Source organism: Castanea sativa, chromosome 4, assembly GCF_040712315.1.
Source record: "Castanea sativa cultivar Marrone di Chiusa Pesio chromosome 4, ASM4071231v1".
Taxonomy (NCBI): domain Eukaryota; kingdom Viridiplantae; phylum Streptophyta; class Magnoliopsida; order Fagales; family Fagaceae; genus Castanea; species Castanea sativa.
In genome coordinates this window covers 3,268,262-3,296,181 of record NC_134016.1, presented here as the reverse complement: position 1 = coordinate 3,296,181, position 27,920 = coordinate 3,268,262, and the positions used below count along the sequence as shown (strand labels likewise).

The following is a 27,920-nucleotide window of genomic DNA, read 5'->3' as shown; positions in this document are numbered from 1 at the left end:
GTTTTACTTTCATTTCTTGAATCTCTCACATTAAATGCTCTCTTCTCTCTCTCTCTCTCTGCAAATTCATTCGATGATTGAATTGCCATTTCAATCGTAAATCTCGACGGTGCTCTCCAAGATTTTCGATTTCCGATAGCACATGGATTCTCCTGGTTAGCTTCTCTGCTCTTCGTTTTTCCTATTCTTGTTGATCTTTTTTTAATTCTCAGCCTTCAATCTTACACACTAATTTTCTCCGAATCAGTGTTTCTGATCTGTGTGTATATATATGTGTGTGTGTGGATAATTGTATGTATGATTAGGCGTGTATGTATATGTGTTTGTATATGATCAGAGAGAAAAGTGCAAGGAAAGCCCTAAGAATGAGAGTATTGGATGGTTAATACGATAGTTGCTTGTTATGTGCATTGATACGATCATTTGGATCCCAAAGATCTGCGTTTTTACTGTGGCATTACTGAAAACTGGTGTTTTTGAATGCGGAGTAGTGATAACTTGTTTGATGCAAGATATGCGGAAAATGGCACGATAATAGTAAGGGGAGGGTGGAGGGTTTGGTTGTGCGTTCAAGACCAACTGCGTGCGTGTAGTTTAATAATGATAATTAGAAGGACTTTGATTAATGATAGGCTTGTATGATCAATGGAGGTGGCATTTGGGGTGCACATGGTTGTAGTGTCGTGTTGGTATTAGGGAAAAAGCGTGTTTAGATCCAATGACGCAGCGGAGATTAAAGTATCTCTAAAAAGTTCGATTCAAGATATACTTATTAAAAAAATAAAGTTTGTTTCAAGAAAGATCTAAATGAGAATGTGGTGTAGGAATTTGTGATGGACAAAGATAAGGTTTATGTGATGTGTGTCTATATATATATATGTATTGTGTTTTCATATGATCATTTGGATCCAAAGATCTGCTTTTTACTGTGTCATTACTAAATGCTTCGTTTTTTAATGTTGAGTAGTGATAACTTGTTTGATGCAAGATATGAGCCTGTGGCTAAATGGCATGATAATAATAATGATATAATAAAAAAAAAAGCGGGGTGGAGAAGTTGGTCGTGCTTTCAAGACCAATTGTGTGTGTGTGTGTGTAGTTTAATAGTGATAATTAGAAAGACTTTGATGAACGATATGCTTGGTTCTTTGAATATTGCTGCTGAATGAAAGAAAACATGTTGCGTTTTTATGATCAATAGGGTTGACACTTGGGATGCACGTAGTTGTAGTGTTGTGTTGGTATTCAGGAAAAAACGTGTATATGACCAGATCAAGTGCAAGGAAAGCCCTAAAAAAGACTCTTGAATAGTTTATGTGATATTTGCTTATTATGTGCATTGATATAATAATTTGGTACCAAAGATCTGCTTTTTTGTTGTGGCATTACTAAACTCTGGTTTTTTTGAATTTGGAGTAGTGATAACTTATTCGATGCATGGTACACGGAATGAGCTCTGGCTCAGATGGCACGATAATAATAATAAAAAATGGGTGGATGGTTTGGTTGTGTGTTCCAGACCAACTGCATATAATTAGAAAGACTTCGATGAATGTTAGGCTTGGTTCTTTGAAAATTGTTGTTAAAACAAAACATTTTGTGTTTGTATGATCAATAGAGTTGACATTTGGGTGCATGTAGTCTTAGTGTTGTGTTGGTATCGGGGAAAAAGCTTTTTTTAGATCCAATCACACAGAGAAGAGTAAAGTGTCTCTAAAAAGTTCATTTCAAGAAAGATATAAATGAGAATGTGGTGGAGGAATTCGTGATGCTAGGGATGAATGTTAGTTTTGATGGCTCTACAGTGGTATGTGTTGGAGAAATTTCATGTGGAAAAATCAGTGCAAGATATTTGTTTACAATGTCTTGCATGGAATGCAAAGGAGGAAATGTTGAGCCTTCTGAATGATGGTGGTAGTGGCAGTAACAGTAGTAATATTCAGCCTTATGACAATGGTGGCAATGAAAATTGCTGCTGAATAGAGTGGAAACTTTGAGGAGGACCCACTAGCTTGTACAAAATGCAAGATACGATCACATATAATGTGTTTACTTGCTCATCTTGGACTTTTAATGTAGACCATGCAGCGCAAATTACCCTGTACTGTTGGTGCAAGTGATTTATAGAACAAAGAGAACAGTTTCAGTCAGCAAGAATTTTGGCGTTTTAGAGAAATATTTGAACCATATGAGGGCATGCAGTTAGGGCATATGCTGTCTAAAAGAATGTTTATCCTAAAGTGGATAGAGATAAAGATTGGGGCTGGTGAGAGTCTAAAGTCTACAAAAACATTAGGATAATTAGCTTCATGAGCTACAGAGAATAAGAGAACAGGATTATTCAAAAAATGAAGACAAACATCCTACCTTTGTAAATGCAGCAACTCTCTGCAAGACCTTTGGGGGAGTGTGGAATGAAGCAGCAAGGAGGACAACCTAGTGGGACAAATACAAAATTAAAAAAATGTAAAATAGTGAGGTGCGTAGTTATTCAGCAGTTTGGAAAGCTTGTTATTTTTTTAAAGAAAATTTTGTGTTTTGAAAGAGAGAGAGAGAGAGAAGATGGTAGCAACATTTTTGGAACTACCTTTGGGGAAAACCATGCATGGCATCGATACATGTATTGTGGAAATTAGACCTAAAGAAAGTAAACAAGGACATCAATTATTGCAATATGTTTTTAGGGTGTAGCTTAGCTTAGTTATTAAAGTCTCTTGGCTTTGCACTAGAGACATAGGATCTAATATTGCATTCAAGAAGGTGGGAGTGGTTTCCTTATTTTGAAGTCTACAAACTTAATTGGTCTCCAGACTCTCCACTGGATCAATGCTAAACTGTATCAATGTATTTGTCCAATATCTATTTATGCATATGCACAAATATTGAACATTCTATACATAACTAAAATTAAAGAAAAAATTGGATTTGACCACATGCCTTCACCGAATAGTACATTTGTGGATTTGTTTATATGCATATTTAAACATATATAGACTTATCAAAATATTTAGACATATATAGAGGCATAGGTTCCAAGGTAAAGTGTCTTATCTTTGAATAAGAGGTCCGGAATTCTAATCTCATCTACACCAAAAAAGCAATTGGTGTCTTGACCTAATAATAAAGTGCAATCATTATAAAGTGGACGTCATAGGGTGAAATTCTATTTTTTCATTAAAAAAAAAATTATAAGGAAATAGTAATTTACATTAACCCTCTATTTGTTTTGGCGGAAAAGGTTTTCCACATTATTTGATGTTTGGTACAGTGGAAAATGGAAGTCAATGGAACAAGTTTTCTATGGGCAACTGTCAACGGAAAACAAGCCTAACAGAGCAAAAAAATGTTTTCTGAAATGTTATGTACTCAATAAACCAACGCAATTAAACCCTGCACCACAAAAATTGTCTCACTGGCTATTTCTCTTTTCTCTCTCTCTCTCTCTCCACAAACCAACCATTGATCGCCACTTATCAGCATTGATCAATTGTAGACTTTTTCAATAGGAATTTTTGGCTCAAGCCATTCGCTTTCCCTCATATTTTTGGGCAAATTCCAAATTTGGGGTTTGTTTTCTGAATGAAAGTTATTGTTTATATTTTTATTTTACCTATCAAAAAAATAAAAATAAAAATTATACATGCAAGTTCAAAGGGCTTTTCTTTAGAAAGGTTCCTTACGTTTTCAAAAAAAAAAAAAAAAAAGAATCCCGTGCAAGTCAAGCAATAAATATGAACTTAGCTTTTGTCTTAACTCTTAACAAGGTTTTTCTAATTATTTATGTTAAAGGTAAAATTTCTTCCACTCTTAGTTATCTTGTTGCATAAATATGACTGATTCACTGATTTCTGTAACTTCCAAAAACTTTTCAGATTATGACTAAATTCTAATACTATGCATGCTCCCCACCCCTTTTTCTTATTGCAGTTGGGGGCTTGAGGGATGCATCTATTATAGTTCTTACATTGGACACTGGTGAAGTACATATCATTGCCAGCTTGTCTTCCAGGACTGACACTCAGGTCATATATGTTGATCCAACAACTGGTGCATTGTGCTACAAAGGAAAGCTGGGTGTAGACATCTTTAAATCTGAAAAAGAGGCTTTCAATTACATTACAAATGGATCACGATGGCTGTGTAAGAGTGTGGTAAATGCCAGGGCGATATTGGGTTATGCTGCCCTGGGAAACTTTGGTTTGCTTCTTGTTGCAACAAAGTTAACTGCCAGCATTCCAAATCTGCCTGGTGGAGGGTGTGTATATACGGTGACTGAGAGCCAGTGGATCAAGATATCACTTCAAAATCCCCAACAACAAGGAAAAGGAGAAGTGAGGAATGTTCAAGAATTGACTGAGCTTGATATTGATGGGAAATACTACTTTTGTGAGACAAGAGACATCACTCGGCCTTTCCCGAGCCGTATGCCCTTACAAAACCCTGACGATGAATTTGTTTGGAATGGATGGTTTTCACTGCCTTTCAAAAACATTGGGCTGCCACAACATTGTGTCACTCTGCTACAGGTTTATCTTCATTCTTGGTATCTTCATATTGATGCTTATCTGATGTCTGGTTTTTAGGTCTACCTCCTCTACATGTATTGTAAAATTTTCTAGTCTTTGCATCATATGCCCATCATAGCTTGTTTTATTGTATGTACCATGTAGCTTTGTATACACACACACACACACAGAATGTGTTAGGTGACCAACTATGAGTTAGTTTACACATTCAGCATTTTATTTTTTGCTAAGATACACATTAGGAACTTCACTTTGTGGGATGAAGTGCTTTACTTGAATTACTTTATCTCATTATTTTCTTCTTGTAAGAAGAATGGTAGTGGGTGAGGCCGTGGATTCAAGATCCACTATGTGCCTGTGTTGTACCAATAATAAAATTGATAAACAACATGTTGTTAACTTTTTATTTAGGGTTCTGCAGTACCTAATGGATTGGTCTAGGTGGAAATTGATGCACTGTATATTATCTCTCTCTCTCTTTGTTTTTATAATGAAAATAACCTGGATTGGCATATTTTCTACTGGAGGATTAGAAAGCCTATGTGAGATCCAGTTTAGCCACATTTTTTGTCCTCTATTTTTTCCCTAAATGCAGAGGCCAGTGCAAATTTTAAATTCTACTAAGTTAATTTTTGGATTTTGGACCTACTCTGTGACTGGAATAAAGAAAAAAAAAAAGAACACTGATGGTCTGTTTCCAAATGCTTTTTGATCCAGGACTTTATTGCTTCATTATTTTTTTTATCAAGAAAAAAGAAGAAAGAAAACTGATGTCTTTCCAATGACTGTGGAGTGCAGAATGAGGATGATGAGATGACTTTCCTGAGCAACTCTTGGCCACCACACACGGTGGTTGAATTCCCCACAAAATTCCCCTATGGCCATTTCAAACTCATACTGGAAAATCAGAAGGTTTGACCACCACACATGATGGCTGAACCAAACAAAACGATGACACCCATCTAACCCATACACAAAACCCATTGCTAAATTTTAACCAAACCATGCCTAACTGCCACAACTAATTGTTCAAACCACCTATTTAACCCAAACCCATCAGTCCATCCATTGATCTAGGGGAAGATCAAACCCAAATCACCCAAGATTGAACCATTCAAGGAGAGAGAGACAATTGCTACGGATTTTAAATTTCATTCTCATCAGCTTATCCATCGATCTAGGTGAAGATCCAACCCAAATCACCCATGATTGAACCATTGAGAGAGAGAGAGAGAGAGAGAGAGAGAGAGAGAGAGAGAGAGAGAGAGAGAGAGAATAGCTAGGGATTTCAGATTTCTTCCCTAACAATTCTCTCTCTAACATAAATTCACCTAAGTTCATGTGGGTAGCATGTGAACCTATTTTACTGATTTGACTTTTTTTCTTTTCTTTTCGTTATTTCTGTTTGTTGACACATAGGCTCCATATCATATATTTAACAAACATTAGCTCATGTCATTTTAAAAATATTTTTTATACAAAAAATTTGCCACATCAGAAATTTTCGTTATTAACAGTGAGAATTTTGTTGAAACAAGGGTTTTGAAAGTTGAAACAAGGGTTGAAGTTTAAGGATCAAATGTGTAATTAAACCTACTTTATGTTTAATTATGAAGCTTTCAGTTAGCAATGCTTGTTTGAGTAAAAAGCACAAGTTAGAAATCAGAAATCGCTTAATCAGCCTGCTCTATTACATTCAATTTATGCTGAAAATGTGATATTATAAAATTTTTCTTTAATTTATTTTGAAAATGTTTCTCATCCACAAATCATTCTCACATGAATGTAGTTAAGCAGTGGCTTCTCTTCTTTGGTTGTTGTCACTATTAAAAGTGTGCTTTAAAGGTCCATTTTTTTAATTGAAATTTTATTTTATTTTGTTTTTTTCTCCCCAATTCACTTTCACAGTGATTTACCTTATAGCATTTAAATAGATAACTTATCTGGTGGTTAAGATATGATATTAATGTGTAGGGGTTTGCAGAATGTCGAGATTTTGGAAGCTTAGGTCAGCTAGAAGGGATTGTTGCTCTGACAGCTCGTCGTAGCAGACTGCATCCTGGCACTCGATACTTGGCTAGGGGTCTAAATTCATGTTTTAGCACAGGTAACGTGAGTTATTAATGACTGCATTTTTTTTTATTTTTCTTGTTGGAATTTTATAGGTTCTTCTGTTTCTCTCAGGTATTCCCTTTAGTACACTTCCTGTGTACTTGGGAACTACCCCCTTTTGGGAATTTTTTAGTAACATTTTATTTATTATATAAAAAGGCCGGGTTCTTCTGGAACATGCTGAATGGATCTGCCAATGAGCTATAGCTCAATTAGCTCCTTTTTTCTTTTCTTTTTCTTTTTTTTTAAAGAAGAAAAAAGAAAAAATTAATGATATTTTATTAATAGGAAAGATTACTTCATGCTCAGGATGATGAATGCAACTACCACTTCCTCCTGTCATAATAATGGGATGGAGTGAGGAGTGAGGTGGGTTCAAGACCCACTGGGTCCGTGTGTAACTTACCAATAAAAAAAAATGTTGAATGGATCATTGAGGGATACTTGGTCAATTATGCAACTCTTTTTCTGACTGCTTTTTTGGTTTAGTCTTAACTCTTAATGGATAGGCAGACACACATAAATTCCATGCCATTTAAATCCTTCCCACTTTTAATCCAGATGTAACACACGTCATTTAAAAAATTGAAAATCCAATGATCTTGAAAAACCAAATAATCCATAAAAATAATTTCCATGCGTCTCAAATTTGGTAAAAAAATTGGAGGATTTAAATGAGAGGGAATCTTGTCTCTAAACATTTGTATTTCAGATGCACTAGGCTATCATGCCATCATAGGGTGGCTACTATTAAGTTATGCCAGAATATGCAAGAAAATGTTTTCTATCCCTCTTGACTTGTCAATGAAAGATTCAATATTTGTTACAACTTTTACCTTTAGATCTTTACTTGGCCCATATTTGTTTAGGGAATGGCACCTGTTGAGATTAATAACTTAATGATTTGATTTCTACTGAAAAGAACAAGTTAATATGGATATGCTCTGGCTTTTTTATATCGGTTGGCATGGAGCAGTTGGAGACAAAAGGAGATGTTCTACATGGAAAACTGCTCCGTTTGTTCTTTGGGGACTGTTTGGACCAAGAGGAGTGGTCGTGCTTCTGATGTGACGGAGGCACCTGTGTATGAACTGAAAGTTGTTGCCTTTGTTATCTGCTTTTTTTTTTTATTTATTTTTTATTTTTTATAAATAAATTCTGTTCATGTAGATATTAATAATTCTTTTCAAGTTTATGTTCTTGTGAGTCTCCTCTGTACTTAAGTAAAAAGAAAAAAAAGAAGAAGTTTCATTCTGTACTTGAGTGAGGGCATTTTGCCATTATGTGCCTCTTGGGACAAGTGGCATTGCACTTATATGTATATCTGATTTCCTTTCTCTCTCTCTCTCTCTGACTCAATATTTGTTTAAAGTTCTATTGCAGGCATTATATCATTTGTTTTATTGCCTTCACTTATCTCAGATTTTTATTGTATTCCCCATCAAATTCTTTGAACTTAAGAAGAATATGTATTTGACAGGTAATGAAGTCGAGTGTGAGCAACTTGTATGGATCCCCAAAAGGGCTGGTCAGAGTGTTCCGTTTAACACTTACATTTGGAGACGTGGAACCATTCCAATCTGGTGGGGAGCAGAATTGAAGATCACTGCTGCAGAAGCAGAAATATATGTTTCTGATGATCCTTATAAAGGAAGCTTACAGTATTATCAGAGGTTGAGTAAAAGGTATGATGCTCGAAATTTAGATGTAGGTGTTGGGGGGAGTCAGAATAGAAAAGCTCTGGTTCCAATTGTATGCATCAATTTGCTTAGGAATGGAGAAGGAAAGTCAGAGTCCATTCTAGTTCAGCATTTTGAGGAATCTTTGAATTATATCAAATCAACTGGAAAACTCACTTATACTCGCATCCATTTAATAAATTATGATTGGCATGCCAGTACAAAGTTAAAAGGTGAACAACAAACAATTGAAGAATTGTGGAAACTTTTAAAAGCACCCACTGTATCTATAGGCATTTCTGAAGGGGATTATTTGCCTTCGCGACAACGGATTAAGGATTGCAGAGGTGAAATCATATATAATGATGACTATGAAGGTGCCTTCTGCTTAAGATCACATCAAAATGGAGTGATACGTTTCAACTGTGCTGATTCTTTGGATAGAACCAATGCTGCTAGTTATTTTGGCTCCCTCCAAGTTTTTGTGGAGCAATGCAGGCGGCTGGGAATATCTCTTGATAGTGATCTGGCATTAGGTTATCAGTTGAATAATTATGGTGGATATATTGCTCCATTGCCACCAGGTTGGGAAAAACGATCTGATGCTGTGACAGGGAAAACATATTATATTGATCATAATACTAAGACCACAACTTGGATGCATCCCTGCCCAGATAAACCTTGGAAGAGATTTGACATGACGTTCGAGGAGTTCAAGCGATCAACAATACTTTCACCAGTATCTCAGCTAGCTGATATCTTTTTGCTGGCTGGTGATATTCATGCGACACTCTATACTGGTTCTAAAGCTATGCATAGCCAAATCCTTAGCATATTTAATGAAGATGCTGGAAAGTTTAAACAGTTTTCTGCAGCACAGAATATGAAAATTACTTTGCAGAGAAGATATAAAAATGCAGTTGTGGATAGCTCTCGTCAAAAGCAGTTTGAGATTTTTCTTGGAATGAGGCTTTTCAAGCATCTTCCATCAATTCCCCTTCAACCCCTGAATGTATGTTGCTCTAGGACTTTTCTGAATTAGGTGTAATATTATTCTATTCTTTTATATCGTTATGCTTCATTCATGTACTTGGTTGGTTAGGTTTATAACTGCATAAATTTGCTTTGATAGATGGTGATCCTTTGTTAATTTTGTAAAGCCTTTTAAGCTCTAGCTTAACTGGCATCTCCTTCCCTGGCAAGTTCTAGGTGGAGGTTGAGGATGTGGGTTCAAACCCACTGGATACTTGTGTAAATCACCTTTAAAAAAAATTGTAAATTTTTTATCAACCCTCTTTTTATGTATTGTTTCTCTTACTTTCCAAAATTTGTTATATGTGTTGAACTTTATGATTAAATGGTCAGCAAATGCTGATTCATGATGTCAATTAATATATTTCCTGTTGTTGGTATGTTGCTGAAACTATGTTGGAGACAGGTTGTGGATCATTAGTTATTTTACATTTTTAATTTGACGGAATACATCCATTAATATTGCTTTTTTTTTTTTTTATGATTTAAAATTTGTCTTCTCTTATTACTCCATTAAAAGTCTATAGACTCTGAATCTATTATTATATTATCTTTTGCAATAATTACACTGTTGTTTTGAAACTTTTAAAGGCTCAAATTATGTTTCAAAATTAGGCTCTTACTATTCATTGTAGAACTTTAAATTGCATTGCTACTGTAAAGTTTGGTGGAAATTGGTGCTGATGGGATATACGGATTATAACACATGATTTGTCAGACCTGCTCTTTACTTTTGTCTCATTGATAGTTCTTTTTTCCCTCCTTGCCCCCCTCCTCCCTCTCTTAGATACTTGCTGCCCGCTGAAATTGGTAGTGAGCTCAAAAAATACCATAAGTTATATAGATAAGTTCTTTTGTAAAGCTGTCTACTAAGAATAGTTAAATTTAATACTTGTTGGATTTAAGATGATTTGAGGCTCCTTTTAAACTTTATCTCATCTGGCAAAGAGAAGGTTGATTTTTGTGAGAAATGCTCTAAACTTGGTGGATTTGGCCTTTTACTTAAGTTAAGTTAGGGTCTCTGCCACAAACCTAGGCCTTGGAAGTTCCTTCACTAGACAAATTTGTTTTCCAGATGATCATAACTTAGCCTTTGACTTTAGTTATATGTTTATCTTTCAGATACTATAATGTTGCTCCTAGGAAGCTAGTACTTTCTGGAAGTTATTACATGAGAATATTTGTTGCTTGTGAGCATTTTTGCCCTAAGACATATGGATCTTGTCTACTACAAACATGATATAGCTGTTAGGTGTGAATTTACAATTGTATAACATGATAATCTGTGCAGGTACTCTCACGACCATCTGGCTTCTTTCTTAAGCCAGTTCCCAGCATGTTTTCGACTGCTGATGGTGGAGCCAGTCTTTTGAGTTTCAAAAGAAAAGACCTAATCTGGGTATGCAAAATATATTTCTTTTTATCATGCAGGAATTGTTTTGATTTGGGGCTGATAGAAGCACATTTTCATGAATAATAATATTAAACAGTCACGCAAGACAACAATATTTAATATGGTTCAGCCAACTCCAAGCCTACATACATGGTAACGCCAACCAAAATCCATTATCTTGATATGGATTGTAATCACTCTCAACCAAACTCATAGACTCAAAAAAACAACACTTCCAAACACAAACAAAAACCACATGCACACAAACTCACAATCCCAAAGCTCCAATACACCCAATAATGCTCTCACATGAAATAGACAAATTCTCAAACTACTTTTTGAAGAAATCCATGTTCGTTAAAGAGTTTTCTCTTGTCCCCATGTGGGAGGGCCCTTAGGCTAAAGTTACCAAACCCTTTGCAACAATGCCTATTTATAAGGCTTCAATTCTATTCCTTGATGGACAAGGAATACCCAATTACTTATTCAATGAAGAACTTTGTTACACACGAAGGAAAAAAAATCGGTTTCTTCAATACCAAGAAAAAATCTTTTCTTTTTGTAGAGAGCGAAATTTTCAACCAATAACAAATTGCCACATCATACCACTATGTTTGTATAGTGTATCCAATTGCAAAATGCCATGTGCTACTTAGTGGGTCCCATTCTCATTATCGGAGACCAATAGAAATTTTCTAAATGTCACTAAATAAAAATTCCAAAGAATATCCAAGAGCCAATCACACGTTGACATGTGCTGATAATTTTATTTAAAAGAACACAAGTAATCTAATTAAATGCTGTCACACTTTAGCTAATCAAATGTTGCCATGTGTCCTTTCAAGAACAAGACTTAAAAGTCCTTCCATTTGAATCATGACACGTCATCAATCAGAATCAACCATGTGCCATTGAACCTCCTTAAGACTCTTATAAATAGAGGGTCTTAGTAGTCTTGTAGGAGCAGATTTAGAAGTCTCAAAGCTATAGATAGATTTAGAAGTCTCAAACCTCTATTGGAATCTAGCTCCTAAGTGATGCAGAAGGCAATGAGAAGATAGACTTATTATATTTTATTTATTTTTAAGTATCAAGAGAAATTTTGTAATTGCATAATTATCTGGAATGGGCTATGCTAACGATCCATTAGATCTTCTTTTGTGTTTTATTTAAGTTTGGTTACTTAGTTGGGCTTAGTAGTAAAAGTCTAAGGAGTCCAAGTCCAAGTCTTATTAGGGTTTTAAGAAATCCTAGTTCAACTTGGATTAGGTATTAGTTTTCTATTTAAAGAGTTGTAGTACTTTCTATTGAGGTGATTAATAATGAATGTTTTTAGAATTTAAGAGCTATGAAGCTTTCTTTTATGGTTTGTGTGATGCAACTTTCTCCGAGGTATGATGCCAAGGAACCCTAGGTGTGATGCTTAGGAAGTCTAGGTGTGATTCCTAGAGTTTATCTATTTTCTTTAATTTTACTATTTACGGTTACTGTTTATTTCACTGTTCACAGCAACCTAAATCTTGATTTTCACCTTTATTTCATTCCTAAAGTCCTATTAAACCTTGTTTCCCCTTGTCCTATGTCACTAAGCCTCCAAGAACTTCAACCAAGCCTCTAAGTACTTCAACTGTTGAAATTTGACGGATTCAAGCTCCAAGGACCTGAAGAATACATCAATATCTTTTAATGTGAAGAACATTCATCCCTTCAATCCTTGAAGTTTATTGGAGTCAAGCCCCAAAACTTCCAAGAACTTCAAGAATTTGAACCTTCAAAGCTTTGTTGAATTCAAGCTCTAAAGCCCTGAGGAATGTTAAAAAAATACGCTAATAACAAGTCTCTAAGTCTCTACCAAGCGCACAATCAGAGATTCATCACAATTCCATTGAAAAGACCTCTCTATCCCTCTTCCTATCAAAGTGGAGGACATTTTGTGTTTAAATCGAAATTGCATCAACACAATACTTGAATCGAAGACTTTTTCAATTTTTCTAGGAGATTGAACTAGAGGATTATTTTCTTGTAATAGAATGAAGTTACAGAGAATTGTATCCACACAGTCTTCAATACAAAAATATATTTGGGAGCATTTTTAATTGTTTGATTTCCAAACTTGAAATTTTGTATTTACACCTTCCATGCCAAGAAAGCCTAATTAAATTCAAATTAGGAATTTGAGATAATTGTTAACAATTTCCACCTTGACTCAAATTCAGTCAAGCAATCTGCATTCTTGCAAGAACTCCACCTTAATTCAAGCTTTTCTTAAAAGAAGACAACTATCATTTTCCATCACCAAAGCCAAATTTGCTCTCTCATCTTAAACCAAATTTGAAAGTGTGACCATATACCTTCATACAAGATCAGTCTTTTGATATAAATTTTTTGTGATTTATCTGTTAACGTGGTTTGGTCTACTCCAATTCTACGTCCATAGGCACGTCAACCAAAATCCACTATCAATGATGTTGGTTGCAACTACTCTCTCAACCAATCTCACAAACCAAACTCAAACTCAAACTCACACAAACAACACTCACAAACCTGACAAACAGTAACTCACAATCCCAAAATAGACAAAATAGACAAAAACTCAAATTACTCTTTGAAGAGACTCACTCGATGTTCTTTTCTAAGTCTTCTCCTCTTCCCATGTGGGAGGAACCTTGGGCAAACGCTATCAAACCATATGCAACAATGCCTATTTATAAGGCTCCAATTCTATTCCTTGATGGATAAGGAATACCTTATTACTTATTCAATAAGGAACTTTCCTTCCACACCAAGGTAAAATAATTTTCTTCCATGCCACTAAAACCTAAATCAAGTCAAATCAGGAATTCGAGATAATTTCCAACAGGAACATATATTGCAACCTAAGAATGATATTTCAAAGGAATTCTTTGTGTATGATTTTAATTGAAATACTGTCCATCAGTAATAAATTTTTATGGAAATATTTGTTGTGTTTCACAGGTTTGTCCACAGGCTGCGGATGTGGTTGAACTTTTTATCTATCTTGGGGAGCCTTGCCATGTTTGTCAGCTTCTTCTCACAATATCTCATGGTGCAGATGATGCTACTTATCCATCAACAGTTGACATAAGGACAGGCTGTTCTCTAGATAAGCTTAAACTGGTTGTGGAGGTCTGTATCTCTCTTTCATACATCTTGCTCTTTAAGACTTTACGTCCATGTTTGCCCTTGCAATTTACTACCATATGAGGTTGAAGAGATGGTCTTATTTATATGTTTAAGAAGAGGATAAAGGATTTTTTTTTGCCCTTTTAGTTCGTCTTTTAAGTAAAAATGTGCTTTGCTGTAAGGTGCACCATTATGGGAGAAGTTCTCCCATTGTCTAAATTACTTTCTTGTAAGCATGAAAATAATTTCAAGTAATGTGGGTTTGGAAGTAACACAACAAACGAGAAAAGGCAACATGGCAAATTCTAAGTCCCAAATGCAATAAAATAAGATGGTCTATTGCTCAATAAATCCTCTCGTTTGCAAAGACATCTCAAATCCATGAGGTGTTCACCCAGATAATCGCTGAACTAAAGCTTTTAATAAATCATTTTAATCTATAAAGACTTGAGTCACTATAATGTAGGGCAAACATTATGTATAAATAAGAGCTTCCTAAGATCAAAAGTCATTTGCCTAGGGATTTTGGAAGAGAAGATGAACTAGTATAGAAGCAATAAGGTCTATAATGTAATCAATGGGGTATTCCTGCGCAACACACAATCTGCTGATAAATCATTGTTTGAATTGTGCAATTTTTCCTGATAGAAATATTATATTGAAATCCAAAAGGCTTTTTGAGACATACTCCTACAGTCCTACTGTAATTGAAAAATTATTACTAAATTAAGAAACAACATTTTACCAACTAACTGGAGTCCTAGCTAAGCCCTAGAATCTGATTTGGGCATACAGACCTGAGCTATGAACATCTCCTAATGATAACTGTACTTTTGATTTCAGGTATACTTTAACCTGAGGATCTGAAAGCTAGTAGGTTCAACCATTACCTAGCATCCGCTTATATGTTAGACTTAGACCTATCCTGGGAGAATGCAGTGCACTTTTATGTGGATGCAATCTTCATTTGCTTCATTAAGCCAGTCCAACCACCTGCCTGTTAGGCGGGATGATACTTCCCCAAGCCTTAGAGGGGGAACGGGTTTGAGTAGCACTGTAGGATTTCTAACTGTTTAAGTCCGCAACAACATATCATTCCATTGAAAAACCTGCTAATCCTTAGTCTTTGCTTTGTCTAGGCCTCAAAATAGTCTGGGACTTATGACTCATTCATACATATTGAAAAATTACACAGGAAGTTCCTCTGGGGTGGCTTAGGAGATGAATTTAAGCATCACTTGGTCAGTTGGGATAAGGCGTGCTCTCCTATTGCTTATGGGGGGTTGGGGATTAGGAAGCTAACAACTTTTAAGCGGACGAAACTGGGTAAGTGGTTGTGGTGGTTTGGGCTAGAGGAGACAAGATTATGGAGGCGTGTAATATATGCCAAGTTTAGAGAGGAATGGGGTGGTTGGACATCCAAACCTAGTAGGGGTACCCGTGGGTATGGTTCGTGGAGGGGATGGGATAGGATAAGTTTTTGCAGTGTATTCATTTTGATGTTGGCTCTGGGACCGGATCTGCATTTGGCATGACTGTTGGCGTGGTGAGCAACCTTTGAAGGTGGCCTCTACCCTATTCTTTATGATAATACCACTAATCGGAAGGCACCAGTGAAGTCTTTGTTGCTGAGGCACTCTTTGGGGATGACAAGGAATTGGGATGTTAGATTTGTTTAGGCGTTTAATGATTGGGAGTTACAATTGGTGAATTCATTCTTCCAACTTTTAGATTCTCATTTACCACCCAATAGAGGGGATGGTGATCAGGTAAGGTGGAAACTTAAGAAGTATGGTTTTTTTTATATGATATTTTGTCATTCTATAATACCCTAAGGGGCTCCAATGCTACTCCATTCCCTTGGAAAGGTATTCGGAGGGTGAAAGCACCACAGAGGGTATCCTGTTTTTGTGTGAACGGTGGCTTGGGGTAAATTTTTTAGTAGTATGGTGTTGCATGTGCTGATGTAGCGGGGAGACAGTAGCTCACCTTTTGATTCATTGTCTGGTTTCTTATAATCTGTTGAGTTTTGTCTTTTGGTGCTATGGGATCCATTGGGTCCTAAAGCTAAAGGGGAAGGTGGTGGATTGCTTGTTTGGATGGTGGGATTGGATGGGTAAGCATTCGTCTGCTATTTGGAATATGGTTGTTTTGTGTTTGATGTGGACTATTTGGAGGAAAATCTAGGAATCATCCATAGGGTTTTAGGGCATCACAACCTAGAGAGTGGTCACACATCAAAAGTACAGTGTCACAGTTTTTTCTTGGTTCTATGTCTTTTTGATTAGGAAAATACAATTCGGGCATCCATTTGAGATTGAAAACATGACATCTAAATTACAGAATACTTTTTTATCATTCATTCAAATTGAAGTTCTTTAGGAGACCTATCATTTTAGAGTTATCCTCTTATTAATAAAATTCATTATTACATTTCAAAAGAATCATTCCTTAAAAAAATGTTTCTTTGTTATTCATTTACTACCAATGCCTGGAAACAAGCAAATAAGGGGTCACGTAAGCCTGCTATCCAAGTTAAGACTCATATTTTTGGACAAAAGGATAATTAAAAGAAAACATAGGGAAATGGAGTACTTGCCTCATTCAACATTAAACACTCAAAGGCTCAGACTCTGAAGGTGAGTATCTAAAAAATTCTAAAGAGCCAAGGAAGAATTGAAGCACAAATGAGCTGACAGCCAATACTTAACAAAAAAATAAAATATTAAAAATCCTTGGATCAATACATACTGTTGACTAGGAGAATATTTATTTATTTATTTATAGTGAATAAGCATTATCTATATGCCTAAAAGACTGTGGGTTCTACCTTATTTAAATACTTAAAAGAAGTTTTTTTGATTGCTAATACTTAAAAAAAGAAGTTTCTACCATAATATTAGAGGAGTTGTGATTAGTATGATGTATATATTCTTAAGAGCTTCCAAGGTGATCCCGACTTGAAACCACAGTTTTTCTAGAATTGTCAATAATACTAGACATGTTCTGCAGAAGTTTTTAATATGATGTCAGATTGTGATTTATGAAATGCTTTAGTACACATTGTAGTAAAATTGAATATGGATTGGCTAAAATATGAGAAATAGATATGGGTTGGTTAATTTCTAAGGATTGTTGTAAGTAACATGGTAAAAGAATGGGATTTTTTTTTTTTTTTTTAGTGTGCACGAGTGGCCCCAATAGTGGAAAAGTATAAAGATGAACAATGAATGCTTGAAAAGTTATATGTAGCTTGGCTATTAAAATCTAGGCACATGTGGCACTTCCAATGAACAGTGCCTATATACTATATTATATACTTAGGTTTTTGATATCGATACATGATGCAACTTATGTTCTCAAAGCAGTGTATAACTCTAATATCTGTAGCGCCCCCCCCCCCCTAAACATGTCCCTTCTGCCTTTGATTGATTTGGTGTCATCACTTCGTATTTATTATTTTAAAGTTTCTAAACCTACATTGAACTTTGTTGACAGGCTGCTTCCATACCTCAGTGTGTAAATGGGACAAACCTCATCATACCCTTACCTGGGCCAATTAGTGCAGAAGATATGGCTATTACTGGAGCAGGTGCACGCCTTCATGCTCAGGATACATCAAGTATTTCATTATTGTATGATTTTGAAGAACTAGAGGGTGAATTGGACTATCTTACTCGAGTAGTTGCACTCACATTTTATCCTGCCGTTTCTGGAAACCCTGTGACTCTCGGTGAGGTAGAAAGCAATTTTAAGATATGTATTAGTCAATGTGTCAAAAATCAAAAATCCTATTTTAGTCTGTATATGTATGTGTGTGTTATATATATACATTCTAGTTTTTGGTTTTCATATACATAATGACTGCACTTTTAATTGTAGCAGTACATTATAGGTTGATATGCATTTAGTTTTAGGTTTTGGAAGATGGTGTTGGTGCTAAGTACATGGAAACTTTAGGAATGAAGAAGGTAGGTATGAGTCTACATGGCATTGTTTAAAATCTGTCATTCTGTTGTTAATTAGAAATAAACATTTGTCAGAATATGCTGTTAAAAAGTTCCATTGGTCAAGTTTATTAGATCTATACTGTTCCCATAGATTGGTCTTGAGCTTATGAAGTTGAAGAATGTGGTGTGCTGTGTGCTGATATGTCAAAATCACATTTATTTTCATGCTAAAATCTTCTTCCATGACACTGCATGATTCTGACTTGTGCTCATTATCAATCCAAAAGGATCAGGTTCTGTGGTTTTGAATTCTGCTAAAGAGAAATATACTAAAGTACTAATTTCTTTCTCTTGGCATTTTTGTAAATCAGAAGTTATTATTTGAGCATTGTTGTTTGTTGCCAATGCTCCCTCGAAAAAAAAAAAAATCTGAAGGAAAAGTTTTATGTTTTTTTAGAGAAATCAAAAAGTTTTTATGGTTAGATGATGTGTTGGCATGATTTAATGTTTTAGTGTCAACCATCATTATGTTTTTCTAGGTAAGTTATGCACACAATCAGTGGGTCTTGAACCCATGATCTTGCCCTTCACCTTGTTCTTTTTTGGAGAAGACGTGACATTTGGGCTAGAGCCCATTGGCCAGCAATAATCATTATCTTTCTTATAGGCTTATCACTACTTGCTTCATATTGAAGGTAAAACTTGGAAAGATGATACTAATGAGGTATAAGCTCTTCCGTATTATGAGTCTCTTGTTTCCACCTAAGGGGAAAGCTCAAAGCTCCATTTCTCTAATGTTGTTGTTATGAAAAAAAAAAAAAAGGGAAAAAACAATTATTTTAAATATTTTCTGTAGTATTATTGCCCCATAGTTTTTGAGCTGTGGTCTTTAGTGTTTTGTTGGTTTAGACTTCATTGGGTTATGCCACATAAGGTAATTGAGTTGTTTGAGTCTTGGCAAGGCAAATTCGGGCAACATTGCAATATAGATTTTTGGAGACTTGTGCCACATTGCTTGATATGGTGTATTTGGAGTGAAATAAATGCTTGATGCTTTGAGGGATGCTAACGGTCCTTGTTAGAGATTAAGTCCTTTTTCTTACACTCTCCTTGTATGGAGTGTGGCTTTGTCGCATTTTTCTTGTTTTTCCCTTGCTGTTTTACTTGATCGTTGTAATTTTGGTTCTTGATTTTTGCCTCCATAGTAAATCCCCGATGTACTTGGGTTGACTATTTTTCTTAATAAAATTTTTCGTTACCTATATAAAAAAAAAATCTATAGTATTTTAGCAAAAATTTCATTGTTGATAAAATTTTTGAGTTTATACTTTTCCTGATGTTTGTGCATAATGGAGAAAACTTATTCTAATTGCCATCATCGCATTGTTTTGTCCTCCAAGGTCAAATTTGTGGAGTAAGTTTGACAGCCATTATGCCACCCCCTTCTATTAGATGTCATATTGACAGTAGGGATGTGCTTTTTTCTATCTTTTAATAGATCCTTGGTAATTTTTTTTGGTGTATGTAAACCTCCTTTGATTCACTTGATTTATGATCTTTGTTTACGAATTGGCATGGCTGGACAACCTTAATGAGCGAAGATACTTTTTTTTAAACCTTTTTCCTCATCTTTTTTATTTATTCAATATGCTTCTCCCAGGGTGAAGTTTACTGTAATTGTTGCTGGTTAATTGTCTGTACTGAATTTTATTGCAGATCGAGATCCTTGGAGTTTCTCTTCCTTGGAAAGGCATATTTACTAATGAAGGCCCTGGTGCAAGATTAATTGAGCTGGCCAAAAAAAGTCAGAAGGAAACCAACCCCTTTATGTCCACTTCAGAATCTAATCCATTTTTGGGCATTTTAAAAAATGAAAATGTGACACCATCAGTGCAACCAAGTGCTTCTACTGACCTCTGGGCAGACCTTTTGACTGGAGAGGACCCGTTTTTGGAACCCATCTCTCAACCAGCAATAGGAAATGTTGATAATGAGGGAAGTGACTTGCTTGATTTCTTAGACCAATCTGTTGTTGAATTTCATGGTGCTCAAAATGATCATTCAGATTCTTCATCACAAGATGTACGACCTTCAGATAGTAGCTCCCAGCAGTACATTACCTGTCTGAAATCCCTTATGGGGCCAAATATGGTATGTTAGTACCTATTGCATGTTGCTTTGAGTTGTTATACTTTTTAGTTCATCTGTTTCAATATTTCGTTGATAATTAGTTGCGCTTCTGCTTCAGTCTAATTTATTTGGTAATTACATTTAGTTTCTCCTTATTGTATTTTGATAAAAGCAGACATATACTTCATGCTGTTACCCATCTTATTTTGAGGGCTTTGCTGGGGGCTAAATTCTATGACATATCTGACTAAGCCTTTTGTCACATTTTCTCTTTTGCATGTTGTTATGATTCTGAGTTTAACTTCAGTTATTCTAATATATCAGGATCTCAGCTTGATTCATGTATTCCTTTTAAGTTAACTTCTCCGATATTTCGTAATAGATTTTTATTGAGTTATTTTATTGTAGATAAACTCAACTAACTAAACAAAGCCTGAATCCCAAGTCGACCTGGCTCGGCTCTATCATGCCTTAATCAACTAAGGCTTTAAGGAATTAATATTATACTTTCTGCTATTTCTCTGTTTAGCATATTATTCACTACCTTTTAGGCCTTCCACTAGTCCTTTTCACTCCCACCTGAATTATTTTTACTTTTTCTCATTGGTTCAATAAAGGGTCATGGTTGTGCAATGTCAAACCATCTTAGTCCTTGTTGTTCTATCTTTCCAGGTTTCCCATTCAGTCATCCTTTCATTGTCATTTCAGCCACCCTCATATTATGGATATGTGGTTTTGTAGAGCTTAACATTTTTTATCTCAGAAACATAATTGTTCTTATGGTATTCTTATAAAATTTTTAATTCAATTTGATGGGTATATGGTTGCACAACACCTATGATGCATTTTTTCAATTCATCCACTTTGCTTTAATGAAATATCAACCTAATATATAAAAAATGCATAGTCAGGAAATAACTAATATTCTATTGGCATAAAATCATTCTCAATCTTAATCTCATGTTGCGGTTAACCTACCACAACTCTCCATTGTTTGGGCTTGGAACTTGCTATCTTAAAAAAATAAGAGCTACACATGCCATGTGCGCAATAACACAACTATGCTTTTGCATGTAAAGCTGAGTTTTGGATATGTTATCTTCTTGGCAAGGTCATTATGTTATCTGTTGGCATAAATTTCATTTTCAATCTTAATCTCATGGTGCAGTTAACCTACCACAACCCTCCATTGTTTGGGCTTGGGACTTGCTATCTTAAAAGATTGAAAACTACGCTTGCCATTTACGGAATAACATGACAATTTTTTTGCATGTATAGTTGAGTTTTGGATATGTTATCTTCTTTGAGGTCATTATATGATTCCATGACCTGGGCAGTGTTCATTCCATGTCTTTTTCTTCCCCCCCCCCACCTTTTTTTTTTTAATTTTAATTTTGAGATACTGGGAACTTAATTTTTTAGGTGTAGCTTTGATACAAAGTGAATTTTAGATCTCTTTTTTTCAAAAGTTATTTTAACTTATTAAAAAAAAAAAAAAGCTGTATTCATGGTTTTTTGAGAAATATTAGAGCTTAATAATGGGTAGGTTTCATGTTTTTAAGGTAAACCTTGGGGTAAAAATTGACCTATTTTGACAATGCAATATTACAGGAAAAAAAACTAGACTTCATAGAAGCTATGAAACTTGAAATTGAACGCTTCAGGCTGAATCTTTCTGCTGCTGAAAGGGATAGAGCTTTGTTATCAGTTGGAATTGATCCTGCTAATATAAATCCAAATTTTTTGCTTGATGACTCTCAAATAGGAAGATTATGCAAAGTTGCAAACACCCTTGCACTGCTTGGTCAAACTTCCCTTGAAGACAAAATTACCGCTGCTATCGGTCTTGACACTACTGATGATAATGTAATAGATTTCTGGAATATTGCTGGAATTGGGGAATCTTGTTCTGGTGGCCTCTGTGAAGTGCATGCTGAAACCAAAGCATCAATACGTACATCCTCATCAGTGTCAGCTGCAGGAGGTTCACAACCTGTCTTGTCATGTTCTCAGTGTGAAAGAAAGGTTTGTAAAGTTTGTTCTGCTGGCAGAGGAGCTCTTCTGCTTGTGGGCTCTATCTCAAGGGAGGTTTCATACAATGGTGTATCTAGCCAGAGTGGATCAAGCCATGGCAGTCAAATTGATTTCTCTTCAAATCGTTCAGTAGCACTGGATGGTGTTCTTTGCAAACAATGCTGCCATGAACTTGTGCTGAATGCATTGATCTTGGACTATGTCAAGGTCTTAATTAGTTTGCGAAGAAGTGCCCGTGCAGACAGTGCTGCATATAAAGCTTTGAACCAGGTGGTAGGATCATCCAGGAGGGATCATCTTCCTGAAAGAACTCAGTCTTTTGATTCCCAGGGAGCTGTTAAAGTCCTAAGACATTTACTTAATGGAGGGGAATCCCTTGCTGAATTTCCTTCTGCCAGTTTTTTACACTCGGTATTGTCCTTTTCCATTCTATATTTTGGTTGTTTAGTGTTCAGCACTTGATGTGTTTTCATTGTAAATGGTTTATTGTTGTGACAAAATATTTCCTCTAAATAATATTTTCTGTTTTTTAATTGCTTTATTATGAAAAAAAGAAAAGAAAAGACAAAGGAGTGTTTTAAGTAAGTGCAAAAAACAGAAACAGAAACTTTACCTTTTTCTATTAAGTGACTAGAAAGTTCCTGCTAGTTCTAGCAGGGTTGTAAAAAATTGAAATAATGAGAAGAATGTGTCCATGTAAGTGGAATACAGATTGAGATAAATGACTATTTATTCTTCCCTATGCCCCATGAGAAGAATGGAATCCTTTTGATTGTTTGATAGTAGGTTCCTTTGGAAGCTGGAACGTAATCTTTGAGAGGTTCATTTGGAAGCTGAAATATAATCTTTGAGAGGTTCCTTTGGAAGCTGAAATATAATCTTTGAGTAGGAGCTCTTAGCATTTATAGTTTATCTGTTTACTACAAGGCAACATGTTAGTATAAGAGAACAAAATTTTATGCTGCATTTTGTTTATAGCATTTTGGCCCTTTAAAAAAATTCTCTTGATGCCTAACTCTGTATTATTAAGTGCAGGTTGAGACAGCGGCAGATTCGGCACCATTTTTGTCGTTGCTTGCTCCATTAGATTCTGTATCACAGCATTCATATTGGAAAGCTCCTCCAAGTACGACCTGTGTTGAATTCTGTGTTGTTCTTGATACTCTTTCTGACGTCAGTGGGGTAATCTTGCTTGTTAGTCCATGTGGCTATTCAGAGGTTGACACTCCCACGGTGAGTGTACTTCTCTGCTCACAATTTTCTTCTTGTGCAATGAATATATGTAGGGTAAATTGTTGACATGACAGTCCCGTAATTCTATGCACTCAACAAGAAGTCTAGAAGGACATGAAATTGGTATTTAATCTCAATTGTAGGGTACTCCCTTGTCACTGATATCAAGATAAATTTTCTTTCCCTTGTGATTGGTAAGTTACACAAGCACTTGGTGGGTGGATCTTGAACCCATGATCTTACCCTCTACCTAACACTTGCATGGAGAGCTGGTACCAGTTTAGCTAAAGCTCATTGGCTCCTCCCATAATAATGGGATGGAGGATGAGTTCTTGGGTTCAAGACTCAGGAGGTGTGTGTTACCTTACAATAAAAAGAAAAGAAAAGAAAAATATATTGAACTTGGGATAATGGCCAATTAGTTAACATAGAAATTATTGCATGTGAAATACACCGTGATATCACTGCAAACCTTGAGATAATATTCTAGAGGATGCCCAAAAATCTAGATTCTTGCTTCAAAATTTTCTTGATTTATCCCCAAGAGGAATTGCAAAAACAGTTGACTTTTACCACTTCCAGTATAAAGGATTATTCAATTAAATAATTAATTGCAAATTGGTAAGTCTGAAAATAAATGAATTACTTCTAGTGTTTTAGTGTCCCAGCCCCCACCCAAAAAAAAAAAAAAAAGGAAAAAAAGAAAAGAAAAAGAACTGCTAGTTGCAAAACACCCAGACTCCAGGTATTTAGACAAAAGAAAATCACATCCTGTGTAGCTTAAACTTTTGGAAAATTTAGTAACTTATCATGGTATCTGAGTAGGTGATCTTGAATTTGCTCTACCTCTCATTTAAAAGAGTTAAAATCCCACGTGTTGAGTCTCACTTATTAAGGGAGGAGGCTAGGCCCTGACGTGATAAGGAATGTTAGAACAATGATTAATTGATTAAATTTACCATTTCCTAATAGCTTAAACTTTTACTATAATCAATAATTTATCATGTTTATATCCTTATTGTTGTGCCAGCAGTGTGCTTGCATCATTTTCCCAATTTTTTCGCCACTAGAAAATTTTGTGCTCTGTAGGCTGTGGCTTTCTTAGGGTTTATTCATCTCTTATATCTTATATGCATTACACGGTTTTCATATATTCTACTTTGTTTTATGCTTTTCTTTGACTAGTTGCCTCTTATGGTTATTACAGGTACAAATCTGGGCTAGCAATAAAATACACAAGGAAGAAAGGTCATGCACGGGAAAATGGGATGTTCAATCTCTGATCGCTTCTTCACCAGAGTTTTATGGACCAGAAAAGTTGGGTATAAAAAATAAAGCACCTAGACATGTAAAATTTGACTTCAGGAATCCCGTTCGGTGCCGCATTATTTGGATAACCCTACGTCTGCAGCGACCTGGTTCAAATTCTTTTAACTTTGGGAAAGACTTCAACCTTTTGTCTCTAGATGAAAACCCTTTTGCACAAGTAAATCGACGTGCCTCTTTCGGAGGATCAGTTGAAAGTGACCCTTGTCTTCATGCCAAAAGGATTCTTGTAGTTGGAAAGAAAGTGATGGGGCTTACATCATCACCTCAAGTCCCTGACCAAGTGAATTTGAAAAACTGGTTGGAGAGACCACCGCGATTAAACAGATTCAAGGTACAATTAATGCTTCTGTGCTCTTTCTTCCATATTTCAGTTCATTATTGGACTTTGTACGGTATGCATTGCAACTGACAATCCTCTTTTATTTTTCCAGGTTCCAATTGAGGCTGAGAGGCTGTATGACAATGATCTTACCTTGGAGCAGTATCTGTCACCCGCTTCACCTTTGCTTGCTGGATTTCGTCTGGATGCTTTCACCGCAATAAAGCCTCGGGTTACCCATTCACCCTCGTCAGATATCCATGACACATCATTGACATTTTTGGAAGACAGATATATCTCTCCAGCTGTGCTGTATATACAAGCATCTTTTCTCCAGGTATTTTACTGGGTCTGCTTTCTTGAAGTGCTATTAGGTTAGCCAGGATTATCCTATGTAGCTTATTTACGTAGCACAGTGGATTTGAAAATGTTGTTCTATTTCTGTTTATATGTTTTCTTTTGTGCTTATGTATAGTAGGCACTTTCATATGCTTCCTTTGGTCAGCCCTTGGTTTCTTTGACCAATCTAGTTCTTTCAGCATGCAATTTTTTAGATCTTCACAAATACTTAACAAAAAAATGACATTTGCCTATCATAATGATCCAATAATATGGAGTGGTGAGTAAGGTTAGGTGTTTTGAGTCCCTTGGTGTTGTAAGTAAGTTTACCAGGAACGGGAGTAAAAAAAGGCTTGGGCCTGATGTAATTATTCATGAATAGTTCTCTTATCTCTTTGCCTTGTGTTGATATTCCTAGCTTTATGGCCTGAAGTCTAGTTTCTCTTTTTCACATGAAAATAATCTAATTAAAGGCTTAAAGTATGTGAATTGCAATTTCAGTGAGAGCTTATTTAGAACGATAATATCACAGGAACCTAATAGCATGGTAACAATTGCGGAATATCGACTGCCAGAGGCTAAGGCGGGAACAGCAATGTACTTTGATTTCCCTAGGCAGATACAAACCAGACGAATTTCATTCAAAATTCTTGGAGATGTTGCCACATTTGCAGATGACCCTATGGAACAAGACGATTCTAGTCTTAGAGCTCCATCATTGGCATCTGGTTTGTCATTATCTAATAGAATTAAGGTGTATTACTATGGTGATCCTTATGAACTTGGGAAATGGGCTAGTCTTTCAGCTGTTTGAATGGTTATTTAGACACACGTAGAAAATGGTTAGGGGATTGATTGGGATTGGTTGTGGTTGTCATATAGTTCATTTTTTTTTGTTGTAATATCAGTATGTAACATTATATTCATTGATGTAATAATATCAAAGTCGTGAAATCAGAGTAGCTTGTATCTTCTGTCAAAGGTAATTTGATCTGCACTTTTTTGACAATAGCTGTTGGAATCCCAGATTTTTTGGAGTTTTGGTCCAAAACAAACCCGTATATATGTTTTGCACGCAAGGGCCCGGTCCCACTTATATTCTAGCATCATGTACTGTGTACATGATCGGTTGAATGCAACCTATATAATATCATTCAATTTGTGGGATCCACGACTGTGTGGTTCCCACCAACTGTGAGATATTGAGATATTGGTTGCATACAATTAATCCCGAAATGCTATGTCCATAAAAATTTCACAACAAATCTTAAAGGGCAGATTGTTACCGGTTGTTATTAGTGAGGTAAAAAAGTAATTTCAACGGTAAATTTATGATTTGTTGCGACAATATTATGGATGTAGCACTTCTCATATATTATAGATAAAGTACGGATATTTTTTTACAATTCATTATCTTATGGAACGGTGGATACAATACACATCTCACATGGACTAAGCATGGGGCCTACTCCAATGTGAGGAGGGGAATTGTACTCCTGTGTGAGGTGGGGAATTGTATGCATCTGTTACACAAAATTCCACTTATTCCTCCTAATGGTTCCATGTTATCCCTAGATTGTTTTATTGGTCGATTTGCACCCGAAGATGAATTGGAGTACAATAAATAAGTTTTGCTTTTGTTTTGTTTTTTTAACGTTTAAACTGGATGAGATGAATGAAGTAATTTGTAATTTAACATTGGCCCGTTCAGCCATTCACTACAAAACTTCATCGCACCTCCCTTTTTCTTAGGTAGGAGATATGGGAAGGGGGCAGGGAATGAACTTGTTCTTTGGAACATAGATTGTGATCAAATATGAGAATGAGACAAAAATAAATGCATCACAAAACTAAACTAAACAGAAACAAATTTAGCATAGCTTGCTTATATTTGGAGGCTAATCAGTTCATAGGCTCGTATTAAAGCTTTTCCTGCAGGGATCAGCTTCGCATTTCCACATTCTTAATTACTCAAATAAATTTGATTTCTACATAAATCACCCATAGTTTTCTTTTTCTTTATTTAAAAAAAAATGGATGAGCTTAGTTTTACTTATTTATTTAGTGCAAAATATATATATATATATATATATATATATATATATATATATATATATATATATATATATATTCGAATGATATCTTACCTAGAAAAAGTGAATTTCTATTTAATTTTTAAAATTGTACTTAATAAATAAACGAAAGAAGCTAATAGGAAGAAAAAAAAAATCATCCAAATGGGGCTCTCAATCAGAAAATTAGCAAAATATAAATGTTACATTTATCCCTCACCTCACTATCTACTTATAAATGTATTTATTTTTAGTCACATTTTATTACTTTCATAATATGTATCTATGTGTATACATTTATGTATGAATGTGTGTATATATATACACACACACACTCAAATTGTAAAAATTAAATTGGGATATATTATTATTATATACTATATTTGGGCAATCCAGAGAACAATCAAAATCTTGAAAGACAACTGTTCTCACACGTGAAGTAGACAATTACTACATTAGACTTGGGTATTCTTGACGATAAATTAGATGATGACAAGCCATTAACAAATATTATTGTCAACAAAATAGCAATAATTTATTTAACTCCCAAGCATGACCGGAGGTATGAGGGTAAGGGTAACTACTACATTCATATACCTAATTTCTAACGCAAAAAGGAGTATAAAAG

The 27,920-nt window shown here is 35.4% G+C and overlaps 1 protein-coding gene across 2 annotated transcripts; it reads left to right on the top strand.

Moving 5' to 3' along the window:
* Positions 1-26,199, top strand: LOC142631180 (putative phosphoinositide phosphatase SAC9). Of its 2 annotated transcripts, none has more exons than XM_075805279.1 (13): positions 1-155; positions 3,928-4,526; positions 6,501-6,633; positions 8,119-9,329; positions 10,641-10,748; positions 13,719-13,889; positions 17,385-17,624; positions 19,553-19,987; positions 21,578-22,411; positions 23,036-23,233; positions 24,441-24,893; positions 24,994-25,218; positions 25,753-26,199. In XM_075805279.1, the coding sequence occupies exons 1-13, from the start codon at positions 143-145 to the stop codon at positions 26,032-26,034; spliced, it is 4,902 nt and encodes a 1,633-aa protein (XP_075661394.1). In that variant the 5' UTR covers positions 1-142; the 3' UTR covers positions 26,035-26,199. The 2 variants fall into 2 exon arrangements, with proteins under 2 accessions (XP_075661394.1, XP_075661395.1); XM_075805280.1 differs by having other exon boundaries at positions 19-155; positions 6,511-6,633.
* Positions 26,200-27,920: the final 1,721 nt, after the last annotated feature.